General features: G+C 44.3%; 1 protein-coding gene across 2 annotated transcripts in view; it reads left to right on the top strand.

Moving 5' to 3' along the window:
- The window catches only part of NT5E (5'-nucleotidase ecto), a 483,444-nt gene that overhangs the window by 153,955 nt on the left and 308,870 nt on the right, over window positions 1-20,619 (top strand). For both annotated transcript variants that reach the window (XM_069235588.1, XM_069235587.1), the window contains exon 3: window positions 16,279-16,467. In XM_069235588.1, coding sequence (XP_069091689.1) covers window positions 16,279-16,467 — 189 coding nt within the window. The remainder of the gene's footprint in view (window positions 1-16,278; window positions 16,468-20,619) is intronic.

Here is a 20,619-nt window from a genome sequence, read left to right as displayed (position 1 = left end):
GTAAGTGCCATGGGGGACTGTTTGTGCAGAGGAGGCAGGGCTAAACACTAAGGGCCAGATGTAGCAAATTTGGAAATTGCGGCTTGCAATTTGCTAGTCGGAGCGACTCGCAAATTGCAAGTCGCAATTTCCAATGCAGAATGGTGTCTCAGACACCGTCTGCGACTCACTATGGGGTCGCAATGACCCACCTCATTAATATTAATGAGGTGGGTCGCAAATTGCGGCCCTATAGCGAGTCTAGGCACTCGCAAACATGGAGGCCTGCTGTCGTCAGCAGACCTCCATGTTCGTGACTGCTTTATCAATAAAGCAGTTTTTTTTTTTTAAGTGTAGCCCGTTTTCCTTAAAGGAAAACGAGCTGCACTTACAAAAAAAAACGAAACCTTTAGTTTCGGTATTTTTTCAGGGCAGGTAGTGGTCCCTTGGACCACTACCTGCCCTGAAAAAATAATTTGGGGTCCATTCACAAAGTGTAAGGGGTCCCATGAAGTCGATGGTAACTGCGATACCCTTTGCGACCGCATATGCGGTCGCAAATGGTATTGCATTCCACTCCGAATCGCAAATAGGAAGGGAACACCCCTTCCTATTTGCGATTGTGAAATGCATATTGCGAGTCGGTCCCGACTCGCAATATGCATTTCTGCATAGGGAAATGTGTTTAACGAGTCGCAAACGGCACTTTTTGCCGTTTGCGACTCGCTAAACGTTTCCTGCATCTGGCCCATAATTCAGTATCCGTTTATACACTGAAAACCAAAGTACCACTCTTTCATGAACTTGCATCTTTTTATTCCCGATGTACAGTTGGCGATGTAATGTGGTCATTAATAGGACCGACTGCATGAAGTACATTCAAGTGTTTGCATAGATATCAATGAACTTAAAATTCCCTCGCCTGTATAGGTGCGTGTAATTAATTGAAGGTTACATTTGGGCGTTCTGGTGAATACTGTGACTAAGTTTCCCACCCTCATGTTCAGGTCGAGTTGCAATGTTTTTATTACTTGAATATAAATGAAAGTATTTTCTTGTCATGTGAACACTGGAAAGTGGAATGAAACAAAAGGCAATGGGGTCACAGTTTGGGCCGCACACTGATCCTGGGAGTTTAAGGAAATTGGTATTTGAGTGAAAACTTAGCATAGATGCCTTTTTTTGTTAACAATATTCCTAGTCTTCGGATCCTTTCAGAAGTTTGAAGGGAAGGTAGTGATGATTCAGACAACATAACTGCAGTGTAAGTAGGGAAGGAGTGGGGCACACTCCATACAGCTGTCCAAACTAGCTGAACAGATTCTGGAATGGGCAAACATGTCAGATAAACTTGCATGCAGAACATGCACCAAACTGGGCAATGTTGTGGGGTTCCCTTCTCCTCTCCCTCTTCTCTTCGTCTTCTTCTCCTCTCCCTCCTCTTTTCGTCTTCTTCTCCTCTCTCTCTTCTCTTCGTCTTCTTCTCCTCTCCCTCGTCTATTCTCTTTGTCTTCTTCCCCTCTCCCTCTTCTCTTCGTCTTCTTCTCCTCTACCTCTTCTCTTCCCCTTCTTCTCCTCTCTCTCTTCTCTTTGTCTTTTTCTCCTCTCCCTCTTCTCTTCGTCTTCTTCTCCTCTCCCTCTTTTCTTCGTCTTCTTCTACTCTCCCTCTTCTCTTCGTCTTCTTCTCCTCTCCCTCTTATCTTCATCTTCTTCTCCTCTCCCTCTTCTCTTCGTCTTCTTCTCCTCTCTCTCGTCTCTTCGTCTTCTTCTCCTCTCCCTGTTCTTTCTCTTCATCTTCTTCTCCTCTTTTCTCCCTCTTCTCCTCTTCTCTTCTTTGTCTTCTCTTCTTTCTCTTCTCCTCTTCTTCTTCTCTTCTTTCTCTCCTCCTCTTCCTCTTCTCTCCTTCTTCTCCTCTTTCTCTTCTCTTCTTGTTTTCTCCTTTTCTCGTCTTCTCTTCTTCTTGTTTTCTCTTCTTCTCGTCTCCTCGTCTTCTCTTCCTTTTCTTTCTCTCCTCCTCTGCCTTTACTTCCTCTTCTTCTACCTACTCTCCTTGAGTTGAAGCAGCCAAGACTTGTTACAAAGATACTTTCTTAGGTGAGAGAACAGCTCCAATAGATGTGTGTTCCTCCCATGAAAAAAAGGAAAAATACATATTCCTCCTGCATTCATCCAGTTCTTTGTTTCTTGGGACTGCACAATGGTAAATTGGTTGGGAATAAATGCTTATTCTTTCCTCCTCTCCCACTGTCTCCTATGAGACTAATTCTGGTGGCACCCGTTTAGGTGAGGTAAGCCTGGTAAACACTTCTGGTATCCGAATTACACTCTGAAAAAGACTACCACAAATCTTATCAAAGGGCTTCACCGTCCCATCAGGGCATGAAACTACATATCATTTCTAAAGTGCATTCCAGTGCATATTCTCACTCTAGCAGCTAACGGTTACTTCCCTCTGTGCATGTTCTGTGCACAGGTGCTATGGACTGTATTCTTCTGTCTGGCTAATTCTGTGGCATGATTTGTAACCAGACTGTTCTGCGATGCTGTGCCTGAAGTAGTGACCTCATGTACAGCATTTCTCTGCCAGCAGGTTCTTGGAGATGTCTGGTTTGTTAATCCATGCCACTGGGCTTAAGACTCTTTTCTGAACTCACACCAGCAACATGTACCTATTGCACTTCTGTACTCACCTGGGGATTTGCTGTGAACACCCACCATGCCGCTGATGTTGCTGTTTACCCTTTATGGTAGATGTGTTTATTGATATGGAAGAACAGTGGGATCTGGGGAGCCTCTCATAATCATATTCACCTTGCTGTGAAGTTGAACACCTTCAACTTCTTTTGATATGGTCCTGGTAGCGCGTCCGTTTATGATAAATTATTACACATTGGGACTCGTTTTAGGCCAATGAATCTTTTGACCCAGTTGAGAGACACCTTAGGGCGAGATAGCTAATCAATATGTCAATCAATATGTCTATAATATCATCAATATTTATTACCACAATACATTTCACTTTAGTTAATGTCATTTAGTCGGACGCAAGACACCACCATGACCTTTCAGTCATGAATAACTACACCAGTTTAGTATAATTTTTGTGATTTTATACCCTATTGGTTACAATACTACTAGCAAATTGATTAACCTCAAAACCAAGAAAATGAATAGCATAGTCATGATAAGGCAACTGTGAAAAGATTTCATCAAAGCAAGTATCACCAACATCAGAACATAGCAAAGCGTGAACATAAACTATTTTTAGCAGAGTATCGTCAACAACACATTGGTTCAGTCATTTATTTATTTGCGTCAGTGTAGTGAACCCCCACCGAACCTCGAATTAGCATTGGCATGTGGGGCTTCATGCAAAACAATTTAGTAACACAAATTTGGAAAAACATCTAGCTATGGTCTCTGTCAAAAGAAAAGCAGTTGCTACCTAGAAAGGGAAAGCAATCAGACAATCACAGTTTCATTGTCATATAGTTACCCCCCAGGGTTTGGGTCAGCACTCAGGTTCAGGCTTCGTCTTCAGGACATCAGTTGATTCGCCATCAGTCAGGAACTCAGTGCAGGCAGAAAGGGCAAAGGGGCACTTCCCTCATAAGGAGGTAAAGTGTAAATGGGCAATTTAAGGACAAGGATTATTCTAAGTAAATCAGCAAGTCACCAAACAGAGTGACAAAGTTTCTGGATCATATCACCAGCATTTCCCTAACTATTCTAACCACTTCCGTGTGTCATAGTTTTTTATCCCTTTTTCATTGTACATTCCCCTAAAATCTGGTGTGGCAAAGGTTGCACCCCACTAACTTTAACCAATTAAAAAACACATTATGTCATTAAATCTTTCACCCCGCATTAGTTCTCAAGCGGTTTATTGGTCCATATGATTCACGTCTTCAGAGGTAGAATGTCCGGTATGATTTCATCCTTTTGTAATTCTTTGCGCATCTTTAGTCAGTAGCTCCATTGTCTGTACCAGTTTGGTCGACCTTGTATCCAGCATTAGTCTACACTGTTGCATTTAGCTAGTACATTTCTACAAGCAATATGAATTTTCATGAGAACGGATCTATTATAGTTACATTCAGCTTCTAGTTTGGAAAAAAACAAGAGTTCCTGTCCTTTAGCAAGTCAGCACACTGCACGTTAAAAAAAATACATTTAATATGAGAGCCAGGCAGCTAGGCTTCGGCTCATGCTAACTTAAAGCCTAATGATTTACTTGCAGCATTTTAATAACATAATCATTAATAATTAGTATAAAACTATCCTCTATTATATATATTCATCAACAATAGTCATTTTTATTAGTCCCCGTATACATTGGCGGCCACTCCCCGTGGTCACATTTCAAGCACACCTTTAACAAAACCTATTAATACAGTTTCTATGCAGCATTATTGTACATTAGTTCATAAACATTTCATGTTAATATAGATTATATAAACTACGCTCTCTCAGTCCCTTCTTTGCAGCTATCCAATCTTCATTTTTTTGCTGCAGTTAGAGGAAGAAGGGAAATGGAAGTGCTTTAGTTATATGCAGGGCCACTGGATTTATATGGCATGAAAAAGACAAAGTTATGTGGCGGAGTTGACTAATTTATGTGGCAAGAAAAGTCCAGTTATGAATTTACAATGCCAATTGCTCTAACTCAAGCAAATGCGAGACCTATTGCATTACAATTGCTTGTTTCTTTTTTATGGAGTTATGATGGTTGCTACTATTAGGTTTGTCAGGGCCAAAGCCTTTTAAAATCTTTGTGTACTGACAAAACCAAAAGTGACGACTGGCCATGTAAAAATTATTGAAAATGTTGTTGCAACATGCTTTGCGTTGTCATGTTGCATCACCCAGCATGGTGAGCATGTTGAGAAAACATGTTTTCTGTACTTTAAACTAGCCTCCTCATTGTGTAGCCCTACACAACTGTGCGGTAATCTTCAAAATATAGAAAACTATTTTGAGTGTTTGTGATTATCTTGAGGCAGTAATAAAGCAGAACATTAGCTCTACATCTTGTAACTTTATAAATATAGCTCCTTATATGCGCTAGAGGTGGCTCTTACCCAGTAGAGAGGATAGAAGTGCTGGAGCAGGGACTTTAAATAAATATTTGGTTTGAAGACTAAGGGGGTCATTCTGACCCCGGTGGGTGGCGGGAGCGCCCGCCAGGGCGGAAACCGGCCAAAGACCGCACCGCGGTCAAATGACCGCGGGGGTCATTTTAACTTTCCCGCTGGGCCGGCGGGCGATCTCCAAAAGATCGCCCGCCGGCCCAGCGGGAAAGCCCCTGCAAAGAGGAAGCCGGCTCCGAAGGGAGCCGGCGGATTTGCAGGGGTGCGACGGGTGCAGTAGCACCCGTCGTGATTTTCACTGTCTGCTCAGCAGACAGTGAAAATCTTTGTGGGGCCCTGTTAGGGGGGCCCTGCACTGCTCATGCCAGTGGCATGGGCAGTGCAGGGGCCCCCAGGGGCCCTACGATCCCCGTTCCTGCCATCCTGTTCCTGGCGGGTTTTACCGCCAGGAACAGGATGGCGGGAAGGGGGTCGGAATCCCCATGGCGGCGCTGCAAGCAGCGCCGCCATGGAGGATTCCCTGGGCCAGGGGTAATCCGGCGGGAAACCGCCGGATCCCCTTTTCTGACCGCGGCTTTACCCCAGAAGCACCGCCATCCTGTTGGCGGTGCTTCCGTGTAACCCGTCGGAATGAGGGCCTAAGTCTTACCAACTCATCTGGACAAAAGTCCCTGCTTTCTCATCTGGGCCCAGGTCAACAGACCCTTGCCATAAGTAAAAATAAATCAGGAGCTACAAATCAAAATCAACTTATTTATTGCAGTTTAAATTTCACTCTTTGGGAGTCAATGATGGGAGTTGGTTTGAGTTTCAATGCTTTATTAAAAATATCTTCATAAGTAAATCTTCATTAATCATCATCAGTTAATCAATACAAATCATTAGTATCAGAATAAACGCATAATGTGTGCTTCATAAAGGAAAAGTCCCTATTTTAAGCTATGGAGAATGAGTGAAAAGCATCAGTTAGGACCCATAAAGAGCTCTAAATGTGAGAGGTGAAAGCATGAAGCTTTTAGCACAAAATATAAAATCATAAAGCAGAACTTTCTATAAAGAGAGATTCAAGAAACTCAGTAGAGTTTTAGAGCAGCATAGATTCAGGTAGGGGAAATAAAATGGTCTCTCAGAATGAATCTGAGAAATGTCTGCAAAGGGCTCTGCATAGAGTCTGGAAAAGGTCTAAGCAGGATCTAATTGAGTTTTGTCCTATTCTAGGAACACACATATTTATAAGGTCTTCATAGCTGTAGTTGAAATAAATTGTTGCAGTCCATAGTCTACTCATCCAATCAGCACGCAGTGTCATCATGGTAACAGGAAACTTCCGACATTTAAACAGTCAAAAGTTAATAGCTCTAGATATTAAACTTTAGATTGAAACATTTTATGAAACATTTGGCACGTCACAGATGTGTTTTCACAATTCACTTACTATAAGACAAATAGACTTCATGTTTAGGCTTCTACATTACAGCGTTAGGTAATGGGTTTCTCACTCATGTAAATTAACAGTACTATTGTTCATATGAAACATTCTACGGAAATTCAACTAAACATTGTAATCCATTATTATATTCTATGAAAACTATGCGTATGAGAAGGTCAACCTTAACAATTTCTATTAAGCCATACATTTCTCAGCAGATATGTGTCATTGAAAGTTTAACATCTTACATTCCTGGCCTAGGTCTGTTAAAATAAAAAGAGCATGCATTCTACAGCTATTCTAATTAAATACATGTCACTGTGAAAACCTAGTGCCCTCACTCGCTTTTAAAATACAGCTTTTCGTTTGAGGCCTACACATTATCTCTACATGTTAATTACATTACTTTTTATTATTTAAAAATGCTGCTGCAGAAGAAAGCCCCCGCCCACCCTTTGTCAAAATATGCATAGACTGTAAACAAGACAATCCCAGAGTAGTAAGTGTATGGCACAGGAGTAAAGCTGATGAAACAGTGTGCCTCATCTAGGAGGGCTGGTGAAATAGCTGAAAGAATCAAAACATGGATAACCTATTAAACTGTCAAAAATTCGTTGAAGGGTTGAAAGGTCTAAAATTTAACAATGAATGGCAGTGCAATGAAGGAGTCCAACCAACAAAGTGAGTAGAAGAAATGTTTTCAGAGAGGATTTGCATTCCATTCTCCATACAATACCAAAGTTTTGGATGGATATTTCTAACCACTGTCTAGACACAGAACATTGTTTAGCATAGCACCTACGCAGAGGTAGGTTTCCTTTTGCTGCTGCTTGTCGTTTTTACTCCGGCCTGGAAATGATTGCTGGAGTAGCTTATAGGCATCGCCTAAGTGTGCCGAATTCAGTTGATTCCTTTCTGCACCTTTGTACTTGGATTTGGTATAGCTTCTACTTTTGAATAGCTTTTTCCAGATTTATTTCCAGTATGTAAGGAAAAAGGACCCCTTCTAAAACTACAGGGTTTAAGCCCTTTAGAGACTGTTCCAAACAAATATCTGTGACAGATACCCACAAGGTGTGCTTCAGGTTTCAAGTTGTGCATGGAGTTTCCCTGATGAACCCAAAGCCGATCTGCAACCCCAAAGCCAAGATGCATGTTGGGGTAAACTGCCAGAAGCCATATAGGACCCGTTCCCAATAGAAGTGGAAGACACAGACTTATTTCCACACTCAGGGCCTCTCCTACGACTGGTCATGTTCAAGCTTCAGGTCTTCAGCTAAGTCCAACTCAGAAAAGAAGCACAAGAAGTCTAGATGGACCTTGTCCCAGTCTTGCCACTCTCTCTCTGAGAAGTCCCAAGGCACCAGTGTGTCCAATGCCCTCATTCTGGTCTCCTGCTGGGTAGCCATTTCTGCAGCTGGTCCCGATGCACCCTGCATTTCCTGGTCTATTAGCAACACCATAACAGGTTGAGGTGTTCAAGGAGGCAATGCTCTGCATCTTGTACACCCTACCCCTCGTTCTGGCATGCCTTCTGGTTGCCCAGATCCACAGAGGTCTCCAGTGAGATTGCCACTGATGAGTACATTCCTCAGTACCATCTGTGACTCTCAAACCTGCTTTGGGTTCAGCTCCAGCTACAAACCTGACTCCTCGCCTGGCACCATGATCCTTGCAGGGTCCTACTGTGCTGATGCTGGCTTAAACACCGCTGACACCGGAGGAGGACGTTGATTCTATTGTTCTAACTGACTCCAAACCAAACCCATCTGTGCCTTAGGTGAACTCTTACACAGTTCTGATGCTCCTACCCCAATACATTCTGATTCTGACAAAACAGTACCTTTCCTGCAGAGCATTCCTCCCAGTGCTCCACTAACATTTATGACTGTACTACGACCAGACTTAACCACCTTTTTGTGATGATGATGTTGGGGGTCAGGCTACACTCAGTGTACTGATGTGATGACAATTTCTGTGTGGACCTATATGAGGCCAGTAGGCTAGATGCTTTGCAGGCACGGGGATGGTCTCATGCCATGGCCCTTCCAAGGAGGAATCAGCTTCTTCCACATCAAATGGGCAGCAGAGGTTTTTGATCTATAATTACCTCCCTTTAAGCTACAAACCAAAATCCTCACTAAGGTGTTACACGCTGGAAAATCTTCATCGGAGCCTTGATTGCCCTTCAAGGAAGCATTAACCAATACCCTCATGGACACTTGGAAAATACTCTGCTCTTGCCCACCAGTAAACAAGTGCCACATTGTCACAGTCCTATTGTAGGTGACCTTGCTTTTCTTATGCAGCACTGTACTTCGGAGATCCTGGTAGTACAGGCCTCAACCAGAAGGGTTAACCCTGGTTCTTTTCCAACTACCAGTCCAGACAGAGAATCGAACAGAATGAGGCATAAGAGAAGAGGATGATTTCTTTCATTAGACTCACCCTTCATTCTGTTAACACCAGCTGCTTTTTAAGCAGGAACTCCCATGCCTTATGAGACTCGGTGGCTAAAATCTTATCAGCAGTCCCAGAAGAATTCCTTGCTGATTTCACACTGACCATACAAAATGCTCAAAATTTAGCCACGTAAATCAGGCCTGGATACAACAGATTGCTTAGGCAGAGAGGTTGGTGGTAGCATGTGCATTGGCGCAACACATGGATGAGATCTATTGACTTCTTTACGGGGATGAGACCTGGCTCCCCCCAGGCATCGCATTGGCAACACCCCCGGCTACAAAATGAAACACAGCGACTGCACTAACAGGCACGAAGGTAGCATCACCATCATATACAAGGAATCAATCACCTGCACCATCACCAATGACGAAACCACACCCATCATGAAACACATGAACTTCCAGCAACCCGCCAATGACAACACTACCGTCAAAGGCACCCTCTCATACAGACCACCAGGACGAAGACCCGGCCTCAGTGACACCATCACCCAGGTCGTCATTGAATCCATACACTAAGGCCCATACTTATGGACTTAGACGCAAGACTGCATTAGCGCAGTCTTGCATCAAAATCCATAGCGCCTGCTATCGCCATTTCAGAGCACCAGCTGGGTGCCATATTAATGGGATGGTGCAGGGTGGAGCATAGGACAGGCTAGCGTCTACAGAATAGATGCTAGCCAGTGGGGAGTGGAGGGAGGGAAAAAGGCGCTAGTGGGCCAGGAATAACGCTAGGCTGGTTAGCGGCAATAAATATGCCGCTAACCAGCTTAGTGTCATTTCCTGACACACTACCACCCAAACATGACTCCTGTCTTATTAAAGATAGAGTCATACCCACCACCCTATGGCCAGCCCAGGGGACCAGTGTCCCCTGGGAAAGGCCATAATACCCAGTGCCAGGCAGAGGGCCTCATGTAAGGGGCCCCCAAAGGCACTGAAAAAAATTTATATATATACTTACCTCTACTTACCCAGGATGGGGTTCCCCCATCCTATGGCATCCCTCTGGTGTGGGTGGGGGTATTCCTAGGGCTTGGGGTGGGCACCTGTGGGCCCATTCCATGGTGTTTAGCCAAGGAAATGGGTCCACTGGTCCCCTAATGCCCGGTCTGACCCAGGCGTTAAATAATGGTGCTAAGCAGACTTAGCACCATTATTTGGGTCCACCTACTCTGTGCTTGGAATTTTTTAGTATAAATAAGGTGTTAGGGGGATAGTGTGATATTGTTGACGGGAACGCCTACCTTGCAGCTAATTAGCGCAAGGTAGTTTGCCGCATCCACAAGTTGGCGTCCTCCGTCTTGCCGAAACAAACCTTACCGAAAGAAATATTTACTGATCCTAGGTTGTGAGCGTAGTCCGTGGGAGAAAGGAAATACAGACACGTCGAGTGATTCAATTATCTTCAAAAAAGAAAAAGAAGATTTTCGGGAGGGAGAAATAATTACTGATCCTAGGTTGTGAACATAGTCCATGAGAGAAAGGAAATACGGCCATGGCGAGTGATTCAATGGTGCTTCCTAAAATAGTTTATCAGTCCTGATAATGACCCATTATCGATGAATTCCTACACGTTGGGTCGAAACGTCGATATTATTGATGTGGATTAATGTTGAGAATATTGGTGACTTCTAGACACCTGAACTGTAGGGGTCCTTCTGAAGATCATTTATCGTTTTAACCACATTGTTGTATACATTGTACATAACACCTAGCACTGTATATATCATTTCAATCAATCACTTTCACTGTGCCGCCACTTTAGGAGCACCTATATCTGTTTTTAATATTTGTTTTTTCGATTGTCACTCATGAGAAATATTTTATTGAACAAAAGACATTAAATTATTGAAAACCTTATTAAATATATAAAGGTTTCCATACACTTATTTAAGTTATTGCTTTGGAAGTCAAGACATACTCTTCCCCCTGGGGACCAATTTTTTCTGTTTCATAATAATTTACAGAGCAGAAGAAACCTTCTCATGTGGGTAGTTCATGAAAATGGACTAATATAAAGTCTACCTCAGATCTGCCAATGGTTCAGCAGTATTAATATAGGTATGTGGGAATCTCTACTTTGTTCTGGGAAGTTATATTTTTCATGATTTTACTTAACATTAACCCATACCAATAAAAAAGTAAGGTTATTATAGTAAAGATTAGCAAATCATTAACACAAGTGAATGTAGTAATGGAAAAACAGATAGGGCCAGATTCACAAAGGTAAACTCACACTTAGTGTAAGTTTACGATTATTTGCTATTCACAAAGATAATTTACTAGTAGTATCTTTATGACTGTGGAGTCTCCGCACATAAAAATATAGAACTGTCCTTTTGTTTTATGTGCAGACTAAGCAGTCATAAAGAAACTGCTAGTAAAATGCTTTTGTAAATCGCAAACAATTGTAAACTTACACAAAAGTGTAAGTTTATCGTTGTGGCTCAGGCCATAGTGAATACAGAAAAGAAGTATCTACCTTTTCCTATTAACCCCTCGGCTGCCCTGGACGTAACCGTTATGTCCAGATAGGGGCCCTCGTTGGAAGCGCTAGCGCTCCCCCTAAGGGCCTCGCACCCCCCTCCCCTGGGCAGGGATGGAAGGGGAATAGATTCCCATTCCACCCCTGCCCCTGACCCCCGTGGCGTCTGATGAAGTCAGCGCGCTGACCTCCTCAGAGGCCTACCCCTCCGCAAAAGCATTTCTCCTCCAATCACGTGGAGGGGCCGAGAGACGCATCAAAGGAAAGGATCTCGATGCGATCGGGCAGCAGAAATGCCACTAGAAACCAGGGAGTTTGTTAATTTTTTGATTATTGAATAAGGGGACTGGCCTCTTGGGCACGGGCCGCTCCCCAGGGGGGCAATTTATTTTTAGCCCATGTCTGCACCCCTGGGGGCAGATCGACCTATTATAAATAGGCAGATCTGCCCCCAAGCGGGGCAGAAACCACTATACACCAGGGAATTAAAAAATATATATTTATACATAAGGAGAGCAGCCCCTTGGGCAAGGGCCGCTCCCAAGGGGGTCAATTTATTTTTAGCCCATTTCCTCCCTCCCTAGGGGCAGATCGCCAGGGGGGCAGAAACCCTTAGACACCAGGAATCTTTTTTTTGTGTGTTTATTTTTTTTATATGTAGTGAGTGACCCCTTAGGCAAGGGTCTTTCCCCTGGGGGTAAAATAAACTCTAGGCCATTTCTACCCCCCCTTCGGGGCAGATCGGCCTATTTTTATGAGGCCAATCTGTCCCCAAGGGGGGCAGAAACCACTAGACACCAGGGTTTTTTTTTGTCAGTTTCATGTGAGGGGAGTGATCCCTTAGGCAAGGGTCGCTCCCCTGGGGCGGACAAATTTGTTTTAGGCCATTTCTGTCCCCCTTGGGGGCCGACCGGCCTATTGTAAGTAGGCCGATCTGCCCCCTGGGGGGCAGGAACCCATAGACACCAGGGATTTTTTTTTTGTTACTTATTTTATTTTATTATATGTGGGGAGCGACCCCTTAGGCAAGGGTCGCTCCTCTAGGGGACAAATTGTCTTTAGGTCACTTCGCAGATCGGCCTATTTTTATTACCCCAACCTGCCCCCAAGGGGGGGCAGAAACCACTAGACACTAGGGATTTTTATTTTTTGCGTCAATTTCACGCAAGGGGAGCGACCCCTTAGGCAAGGGTTGTTTCTCTGGGGGGGCAAATTTATTTTACAGCATTTCTGCTCCCTTGGGGGCAGATCTGCTTATTTTTAATAGGCCGATCTGCCCCCAAGGGGGGCAGAAACCACTAGGCCCCAGGGTTTTTTTTTTGCGCCAATTTCACGCAAGGGGAGCGACCCCTTAGGCAAGGGTTGCTCCCCTGGGGGGGCACATTTATTTTAGGCCATTTCTGCTCCCCTTGGGGGCAGATCGGCCTACTTCTATTAGGCCGATCTGCTCCGGGGGCAGAAACCACTTAGGCACCAGGGATTGGTGTGTGTGTGTGTATGTGTGAGTTTTGTTTGGGGGGCAGCCCCATGGGAAAGGGTCGCTCCCCATGGGGACACATCATTGTTGGCCATATCTGTCGCCCTTGGGGGCAGATTGGCCTATTTTTCAAGGGGGCAGAAAGCCCACCAAAGACCAAGGAAGTTTTTTTTTTTTTTTTAAATAAGAGGGTGGGGGTATAGCAATACCCCCACCCCAAATAAATGGGGCCAAAGTTGTTCTGCCCACCAGTGGGCAGATTGGGCAATAACCCCCAATCCACACCCTGGGGGGGCAGAAAGTCTACTAGATGCCAGGGAATAAAAAAAAAAAATAGTGGGGTGGTGGCTACCAACCAGTATGGGCATGGTTATGCCCCCCCCCCCAACTGAAGGGGGTAACAGTCTTTCAGCTCTCCCCCTGCACACTAAAACATCTTATCCCACGGCAAGCAAGAGGACTTCTGATTATTTTGGGTTTTGGTTTTTCATTTGGGCCATCAGAGTTTGGCTAACTATCAAAATCGCTCCACTTGGAATGGTGAGGGCTGCACTTTTTGGACTTTGGGACGCTGCCATGTCGAAAAATCCATAAGACCTAGACACATCTGAAAACTAAACATCTGGGTGAGTCCAGGGTGGTGTGCTTCACATGCACCCTGTACCATTGTCTTACCCACAATGCCCTGAAAACCTCCAACTTTGCTGGAAATCACACATTTTTCCCTCATTGTTGTGATGGAACCTTCCAGAATCTACAGGAATCCACAAAATTCCTACCACCCAGCATTGTCTCATCTATACCGATAGAAATTCTGCCCCACTTGTCAGCCTAGAAATGTTTTTTTTCAAACTGCCCTTTTGGAGCCGCTTTGGATCCCCCTCAATTTCAACATGTTTTTGGCTCTTCCCTGTCACAGGCACTTGTCTCACCTACACAAGTGAGGTATCATATTTACCGGGAGACTGAGGGCAAGGCTGGGTGGTAGGAAATTTGTCCTGGTGCGGTGAAATGTGGGAAAAATGTGGGAAAAATGTTTTTTTTTAGCTAAATTTGAGGTTTGCTGAGGATTATGGGTAAGAAAACACAGGGGGAGCCATGCAAGTCACACCTCCCTGGACTCCCGCTGGTGTCTAGTGTTCAGAAATGTCTGTGTTTGGTAGGTTTCCCTGTATGGCTGCTGAGCCCAGTAAATTTGTGGCTCCCCTCAGATTCCAGAACTTTCTGTCACTGAAATGTGAGGAAAAAGTGTTTTTTGGCCACATTTTGAGGTTTGCAGGTTTCCCTAGGTGCCGGCTGAGCTAGAGGCTAAAATCCACAGCTAGGCGCTTTTCAAACAACAGCTGTTTTCTTTGGGAAAATGTGATGTGTCCACGTTGTGTTTTGGGGCATTTCCTATCGTGGGCACTAGGCCTACCCACACAAAGGAGGTACCATTTTCATCGGGAGACTTGGGGGAACGCTGGGTGGAAGGAAATTTGTGCCTCTTCTCAGATTCCAGAACTTTCTGTCACCGAAATGTGAGGAAAACGTGTTTTTTTGGCCAAATTTTGAGGTTTGCAAAGGATTCTGGGCATCAGAACCTGGTGAGAGCCCCACAAGCCACCCCACCTTGGATTCCCCTAGGTGTCTGTTTTTCACAAATGCACAGGTTTGGTAGGTTTCCCTAGGTGTCGGCTGAGCTAGAGATCAAAATCCACAGCTAGGCACTTTACAAAAAACACATCAGTTTTCAATGCAAAAATGTGATGTATCCATGTTGTGTTTCCTGTTGCGGGCATTAGGCCTGCCACGCAAGTGAGGTAGCATTTTTATCTGGAGACTTGGGGGAACACAGAATAGCAGGACAAGTGTTCTTGCCCCTTGTCTTACTCTACATTTTTTCCTTCCAAATGGAAGACAGTGTATAAAAAAGACATCTTTTTGAGAAATGCCCTGTAATTCACATGCTAGTATGGGGACCCCAGGATTCAGAGATGCGCAAATAACCACTGCTTCTCCACACCTTATCTTGTGCTAAATTTGGAAATGCAAAGTTTTTCTTTATACCTATTTTTCACTCTTTATATTTCACCAAATGTATTGCTCGAAAGGATTTCGGCTGTTGCAAGGAGGCATGATGAGAGCAGACATGTTTAAATAACAGGTGGCGTTTTAAAATGTATTATTTGGGGGAAATTGAGATTGTTCATCTAAACCTTCATTTGAATATCTAAGGTCACTAAGAATATCCGTTGTATTGTATTAGAAAAAATGACAGTCCTGTCAATGCAAAATGGCCGACTGTCCCTATAACTCTCAGGGCCATATTTATACTCCGTTTGCGCCGAAATTGCGTCGTTTTTTTTGACGCAATTTCGACGCAAAACTAACGCCAACTAACGCCATATTTATACTATGGCGTTAGAGGCGAATAGCGCCAAAGTTCCCGGAATGTGCGTCATTTTTTTGCGTGAACCCCTTCCTTGCGTTAATGATATGCAAGGGAGGCGTTCCCGTCTAAAAAATGACTCCCAGGACTTTACGTGGTATTTATACTCCCGGGCAAAAGAGACGCCCGGGAGTTGGCGTGGCTAAAAACGGCGCATTTGCGCCACTTTTTAACGCCTGCTCAGGGCAGGCGTTAAGGGGCCTGTGGGCTCAAAATGAGCCCACAGGTGCCCTCCCATGCCCCCAGGGACCCCCCCTGCCACCCTTGCCCACCCCAGGAGGACCCCCAAGGATGGAGGGACCCACCCCAGGGACATTCAGGTAAGTTCAGGTAAGTATAATTTTTTTTTTTTTATATTTTGTTTTGGTGGCATAGGGGGGCCTTATTTGTGCCCCCCTACATGCCACTATGCCCAATGACCATGCCCAGGGGACACAAGTCCCCTGGGCATGGCCATTGGGCAAGGGGGCATGACTCCTATCTTTACAATGATAGGAGTCATGTTGATGGGGGATGGGCGTCGTTAAAAAATGGCGCAAGTCGGGTTAAGACGATTTTTTCGACGTAACCTGACTTGCCCCATTTTAAGACGCCCATGCGCCATTTTCCCCCTACGCCGGCGCTGTCTGGTCTACGTGGTTTTTTCCCACGCAAACCAGGCAGCGCCGGTCTGATTGCGCCGTCTAACGCCATTCCATAAATACGGCGCCCGCATGGCGCTTCAGAATGGCGTTAGACGGCGCAAAACTTTTTGACGCTAAACTGCGTTAGCGCAGTTTAGCGTCAAAAAGTATAAATACGGCCCTCAGTATTTATCTACGCTAGAGTATTTTTGATGTGTAGACTGATTCATATCCGCAATGTTTTGTGGTCAATCTTCTTACGTTTATCTAAACCACTTGGGTTTGGTCAACAGGTCCCCATCTGGTGTTTGAGGATGAAATAGAGGCGCTGCAGCCCCAAGTTGACAAGCTCTTAACTTTGGGAGTGAACAAAATCATAGCCCTCGGACACTCCGGCTTTGAAACAGACAAACTGATCGCTAAAAAAGTGAAAGGAGTGGATGTTGTAGTCGGAGGACACACCAATACATTTCTATATACAGGTAACTGGCTCCATTCAGCAAATGTCATCGCGCTTGTCATTTTGTTTGCGACAATTCTCAGCAGAATATCGGTTGCTACTTTATGTCGTGTTATTATATTTGTGAATTATTTGTGCGCTGTTAAATGACGATTAAAGTAATGTCCACTGACTTTGAATGACTAAATACCTTATACTACATATTCCAATATTGTTGGTTTGTACCTAATTAGCAATGTGCATACACTGCAATAGACAGCTCAGTGTGAGAGAGGACAAATGAGTAGAAATTGACGTCAGAACCACATAGGGCCTCGGGCACAAACCAAGAAATAACAAGCGTTGGCCCCTGATGAAGATTTCATATGACACAAAAGCTCTAGAATATATACCAATTAAAATAAACTAGGACATTTAATTGATCTCACAATGGAATAGAAATGTCTAGTACTTAGTAAATTGCTGTGTGAACTTATATAACATATAAAAGAAGTATTCTTATAGCGCTCAACATTTTATAATTATAGACCTTTCCAAAACGAATCTGGTGATGTGGATGCTTGCACTGTACAGCCTTGAGGAATCATCAGTACTGCCTAGCTGTTTAACTCCGCTAAGCCGCCCACCCTCTTAAATGATATACAGTGGCCAGTACCACACGCCTGTAGTACAAGCATACTGTTATGCCTTCAGTTACATAGACGTTGGTGCTTCTGTAAGGCGAGTTAAAGCAGACTTAGTGGTCCTCCCAGACGTGACCCATAAATACAGCAAGATGTCCCAAAATGGCCTTTTTAATTTGTTTGGGAAGCTCTCCTGCACGTAATTTTCTTTTTAAAATTGAGCACTGAAAACTGTTGCACAGTTCCCGGGCGTAACACTACTCTTACATGACGAGTCATACCCGCTTTTCATCGAGTGGTAATAAGATTGATTATCTCACATTTTGTCAAAATGTTATATGTGAGCACAGCACCCTTGAGCTCATTCATACTAATAGCCAAAGAGAACGTCGCAAAGTAACCTATTGCATATGCAAGGCTAAGATAGCACAGAACACCAGAGCTGCGCAAAAGCCACAAATGTACAACACAGCCCATGGCATCAATCACGTTCGGTATCTGGAACAACAGAAGCAGCAACTGTCACAACAGAAGCAACCACAGCTGCCTTAACCTCAGCAATCACAACAGGGACTCAGCGTGACCACGACTTCCAACATGGAAGAGGCTACAGCACTTACTATAATGGTAGACACAGAAGGGACAACAACAGCTGTCAGCACAGTAAGAATCACAGGAGCGACAGCAGCTGCCACCACAGTGGGGATAGTGACAGTAAAACCAGCTGCCGTCAAGGTAGAGATAATAGCAGTGATCACAGTTGTAACCACTGAGAAAAGTAAACATGGAGAGTGAAATGCTTGAATTAACCTCAGTGGCTGTTATTTTCTCCTGGCCGCACTTCTTCCTTTTTAATTTGCTTATTGTGACGCTTTGCACATGCAGTTCACTCTTGGCCCTGCTCCCGTCTGATCAGTCGAGCCCAATCTGCTAAACTGTGTGCATTCTGACGAAGAACTCAAACAACCCCTCAATGTTTTTTGCCTGTTAGGCCTCATCATTGAGAGACAGCTTGACCCTTAAGTACGGGATCTATGCCTGGGAATGCCTGTTGTACTTAGGACGTCTCACTGAAGAAACACAACACCCATTAGCAAAATCAGTAGGCCTGGCTTTAATTTGCTAGTACTTTTAAAACAAAGGCAAGCGCGACTGTGCCGGTTATTAGTGCCTAGTCTCTGTGCAAATTGTTCCTTTCTTTTTCCCTTATGCTTGAGCCCTGTGTTATATTCCCCAAGCTTGTGGTGCCTTGCAGCGGGTTACACAGTGATCTGGCACAAGTGGTTTGTGGCCATTTGTTCATGTCTCTGTGTTCATGTATTAGTACACACAAACAGAGTTATTAGCTTTTCCAAAGCTTGTCTATCATGCATCTTAAGTGCAAGTCATGTATAATATGTTGTATAATTCAGTGATAGTGATTTTATGGGTTTTATAACCTGAAAGTTTCTTATTTTCTTTTCTCACTTCATGCAATGTTCTGGTTTACACTGGGACATTTTGCTTTCTTTGTCTTAGGTTGATTTTCTGTTCAAGGTGAAGCATCAAAGCGACAGAGCAAACATGTTTTGATACATATAGTCAAAATAGGTAAAGACTGGCAAGTTCATTATGTCTTCCCTAGAATAAGCCCAGGAAATAAACTGTCCACACGTATTTAGCAGACAGTTCGATAATTCGTTCCCAGGAACTAGTATATATATAAATACATATACATACACATATATATGGCCTGGAGAGTACTCCACAAATGACACTGCATGACAAGCTGGGATATCGCTCTATTAACTGTGCAGTTAAATTGCGTCCAGTTTTATTGTGGGTGCGCACGAATCTAATTCTTGGGCAGGGGTCATAGGGAATCAAATGGAATAATATATGTAAATTGAGGTATTTGGAATTAAATTATTGTTATTTATGTTTGACCTTAATAACACATCCCTTTCTAAATACTGAATGGACTTCCAGGCTATATTAAAAGGGAATAAACAATTCTTTAAGCCAAAGTTCTTGGTGCAAGCCAAAAGTGAAATTCTGGGACTGCATGACAAAATTTATAATGACCTTTAATTATTTTATATTGAATAGAGCAATGCAATAGGCATAGGCTTTATGGAGTCCGGGGTCAAGGAGGAGAAACCAGAGGCTGCCAGGCAAACCAGGTAAGTTCCGAAAGACATACAGATGTCCTTGGGGCAAGATCTGACAATGCAATAATGCCCAGTAGTCCTCAAAACGTTCTTGGCAATCGACAAGCATCAGTGAGCCAGTCAGATACTTGCGGGCTGCCCCTATGGCTCCAGTGGACTGTGATTCTTCTCTTGGCAAGGAGTAACAGCATTGCTTTCAGCTGGCGGACACCTTCCGGGACATGCTTGACAAACCCCAGTAGAATGACAAGTGGAATACGAGATACAGAGACTGCTATCACTGAGTCTATACAATCTAGTATGGCTGACCAATAGGTGGCACTTCTAAGGCAGGACCAATCAAAGTGTAGAAGGTCTGCTTCAACAGCTCAGTGACACTCAGAGCATGCCTCCTGCACCAGACCCAGCCTTCACAGAACAGCCTGGGTGCAGTAAATGCGGTGGAGAAATGTTACATGGATGAAATCTCAATCTGTAATTCAGGGTCAGCATTCTGGTTAAGGAGCAGCAATACCTCTATTTGTTCTCTGTCAGGTCATCTCCCAGATCTACCCACTACTTTGACAAAGCCATTGGCTGATGCACAGGGGCCTTGTCTTGCATTGTAGAGTCCAAGCAGGTGATAAGCCTCCTAGGGGAGGGGGTAGTGAGCACACAATCTAGAGCATGTATAGTCGTGGGCTTGCAGGCGCTGGTACCATACCCAGTTCTGCATGCACTACACAATCAAAAGTATAGTAGTATGTCAAGTGGTGAGCACGCAGGACAAGCCTACAAGTCCTGTAGTTGCAGGAACTCAAGGACGAGATACAAGTCGTGCATCTTCTCAAGGCCCAGCCTACGCAGATGTAGATTAGTGAATTCCTCCACCGCAGAAGGCAAGACTGGGTTATCAGCGAGAGGAAGATTGCCAGAATAGCGGCAGTCAAGTCGGGCCCTTCTGTACAGGTTCTGCCAGGTCCAGACATTGCACTGGATGGTATTTATGTCACTTCACAAGCGTCCAGGACAGGTGCAAAACTCCGTACACAGAGGAAACCCCTCAACAGCATCTAGCTCTATTGTGGTATGTGGAAGGTGTTGGACAGGATGTACCCAATAGTAAGTGAAGTGTGCCTGGGTGCTATAGTAGTATAACTCAATGTCGGGAGCGCATACAAGCATAAGCCCCCTTTCTCCAAAGGAAGTGTCAGTGTCTCCCAAGATAACCACTGCTGCCCACCAGCCAACCTCAACTGGATTAAGAGGGAACAAATGCGTCTATGGAACAGTGCTGTGAGAGGGATTGGGATGTCGCAAACACAGAGCAGTTTCAGAAGAATCACCATTTTGGCAATGGCGACACACACGGTAAGAGACAAAGGCAATCTAGGCCACATCAGTAGGCATTCTGCCAACCAC

This window comes from Pleurodeles waltl, chromosome 5, assembly GCF_031143425.1.
Source record: "Pleurodeles waltl isolate 20211129_DDA chromosome 5, aPleWal1.hap1.20221129, whole genome shotgun sequence".
Taxonomy (NCBI): domain Eukaryota; kingdom Metazoa; phylum Chordata; class Amphibia; order Caudata; family Salamandridae; genus Pleurodeles; species Pleurodeles waltl.
The sequence above is the reverse complement of the archived record's forward strand: the minus strand, read 5'-3'. Positions and strand labels throughout refer to the sequence as shown.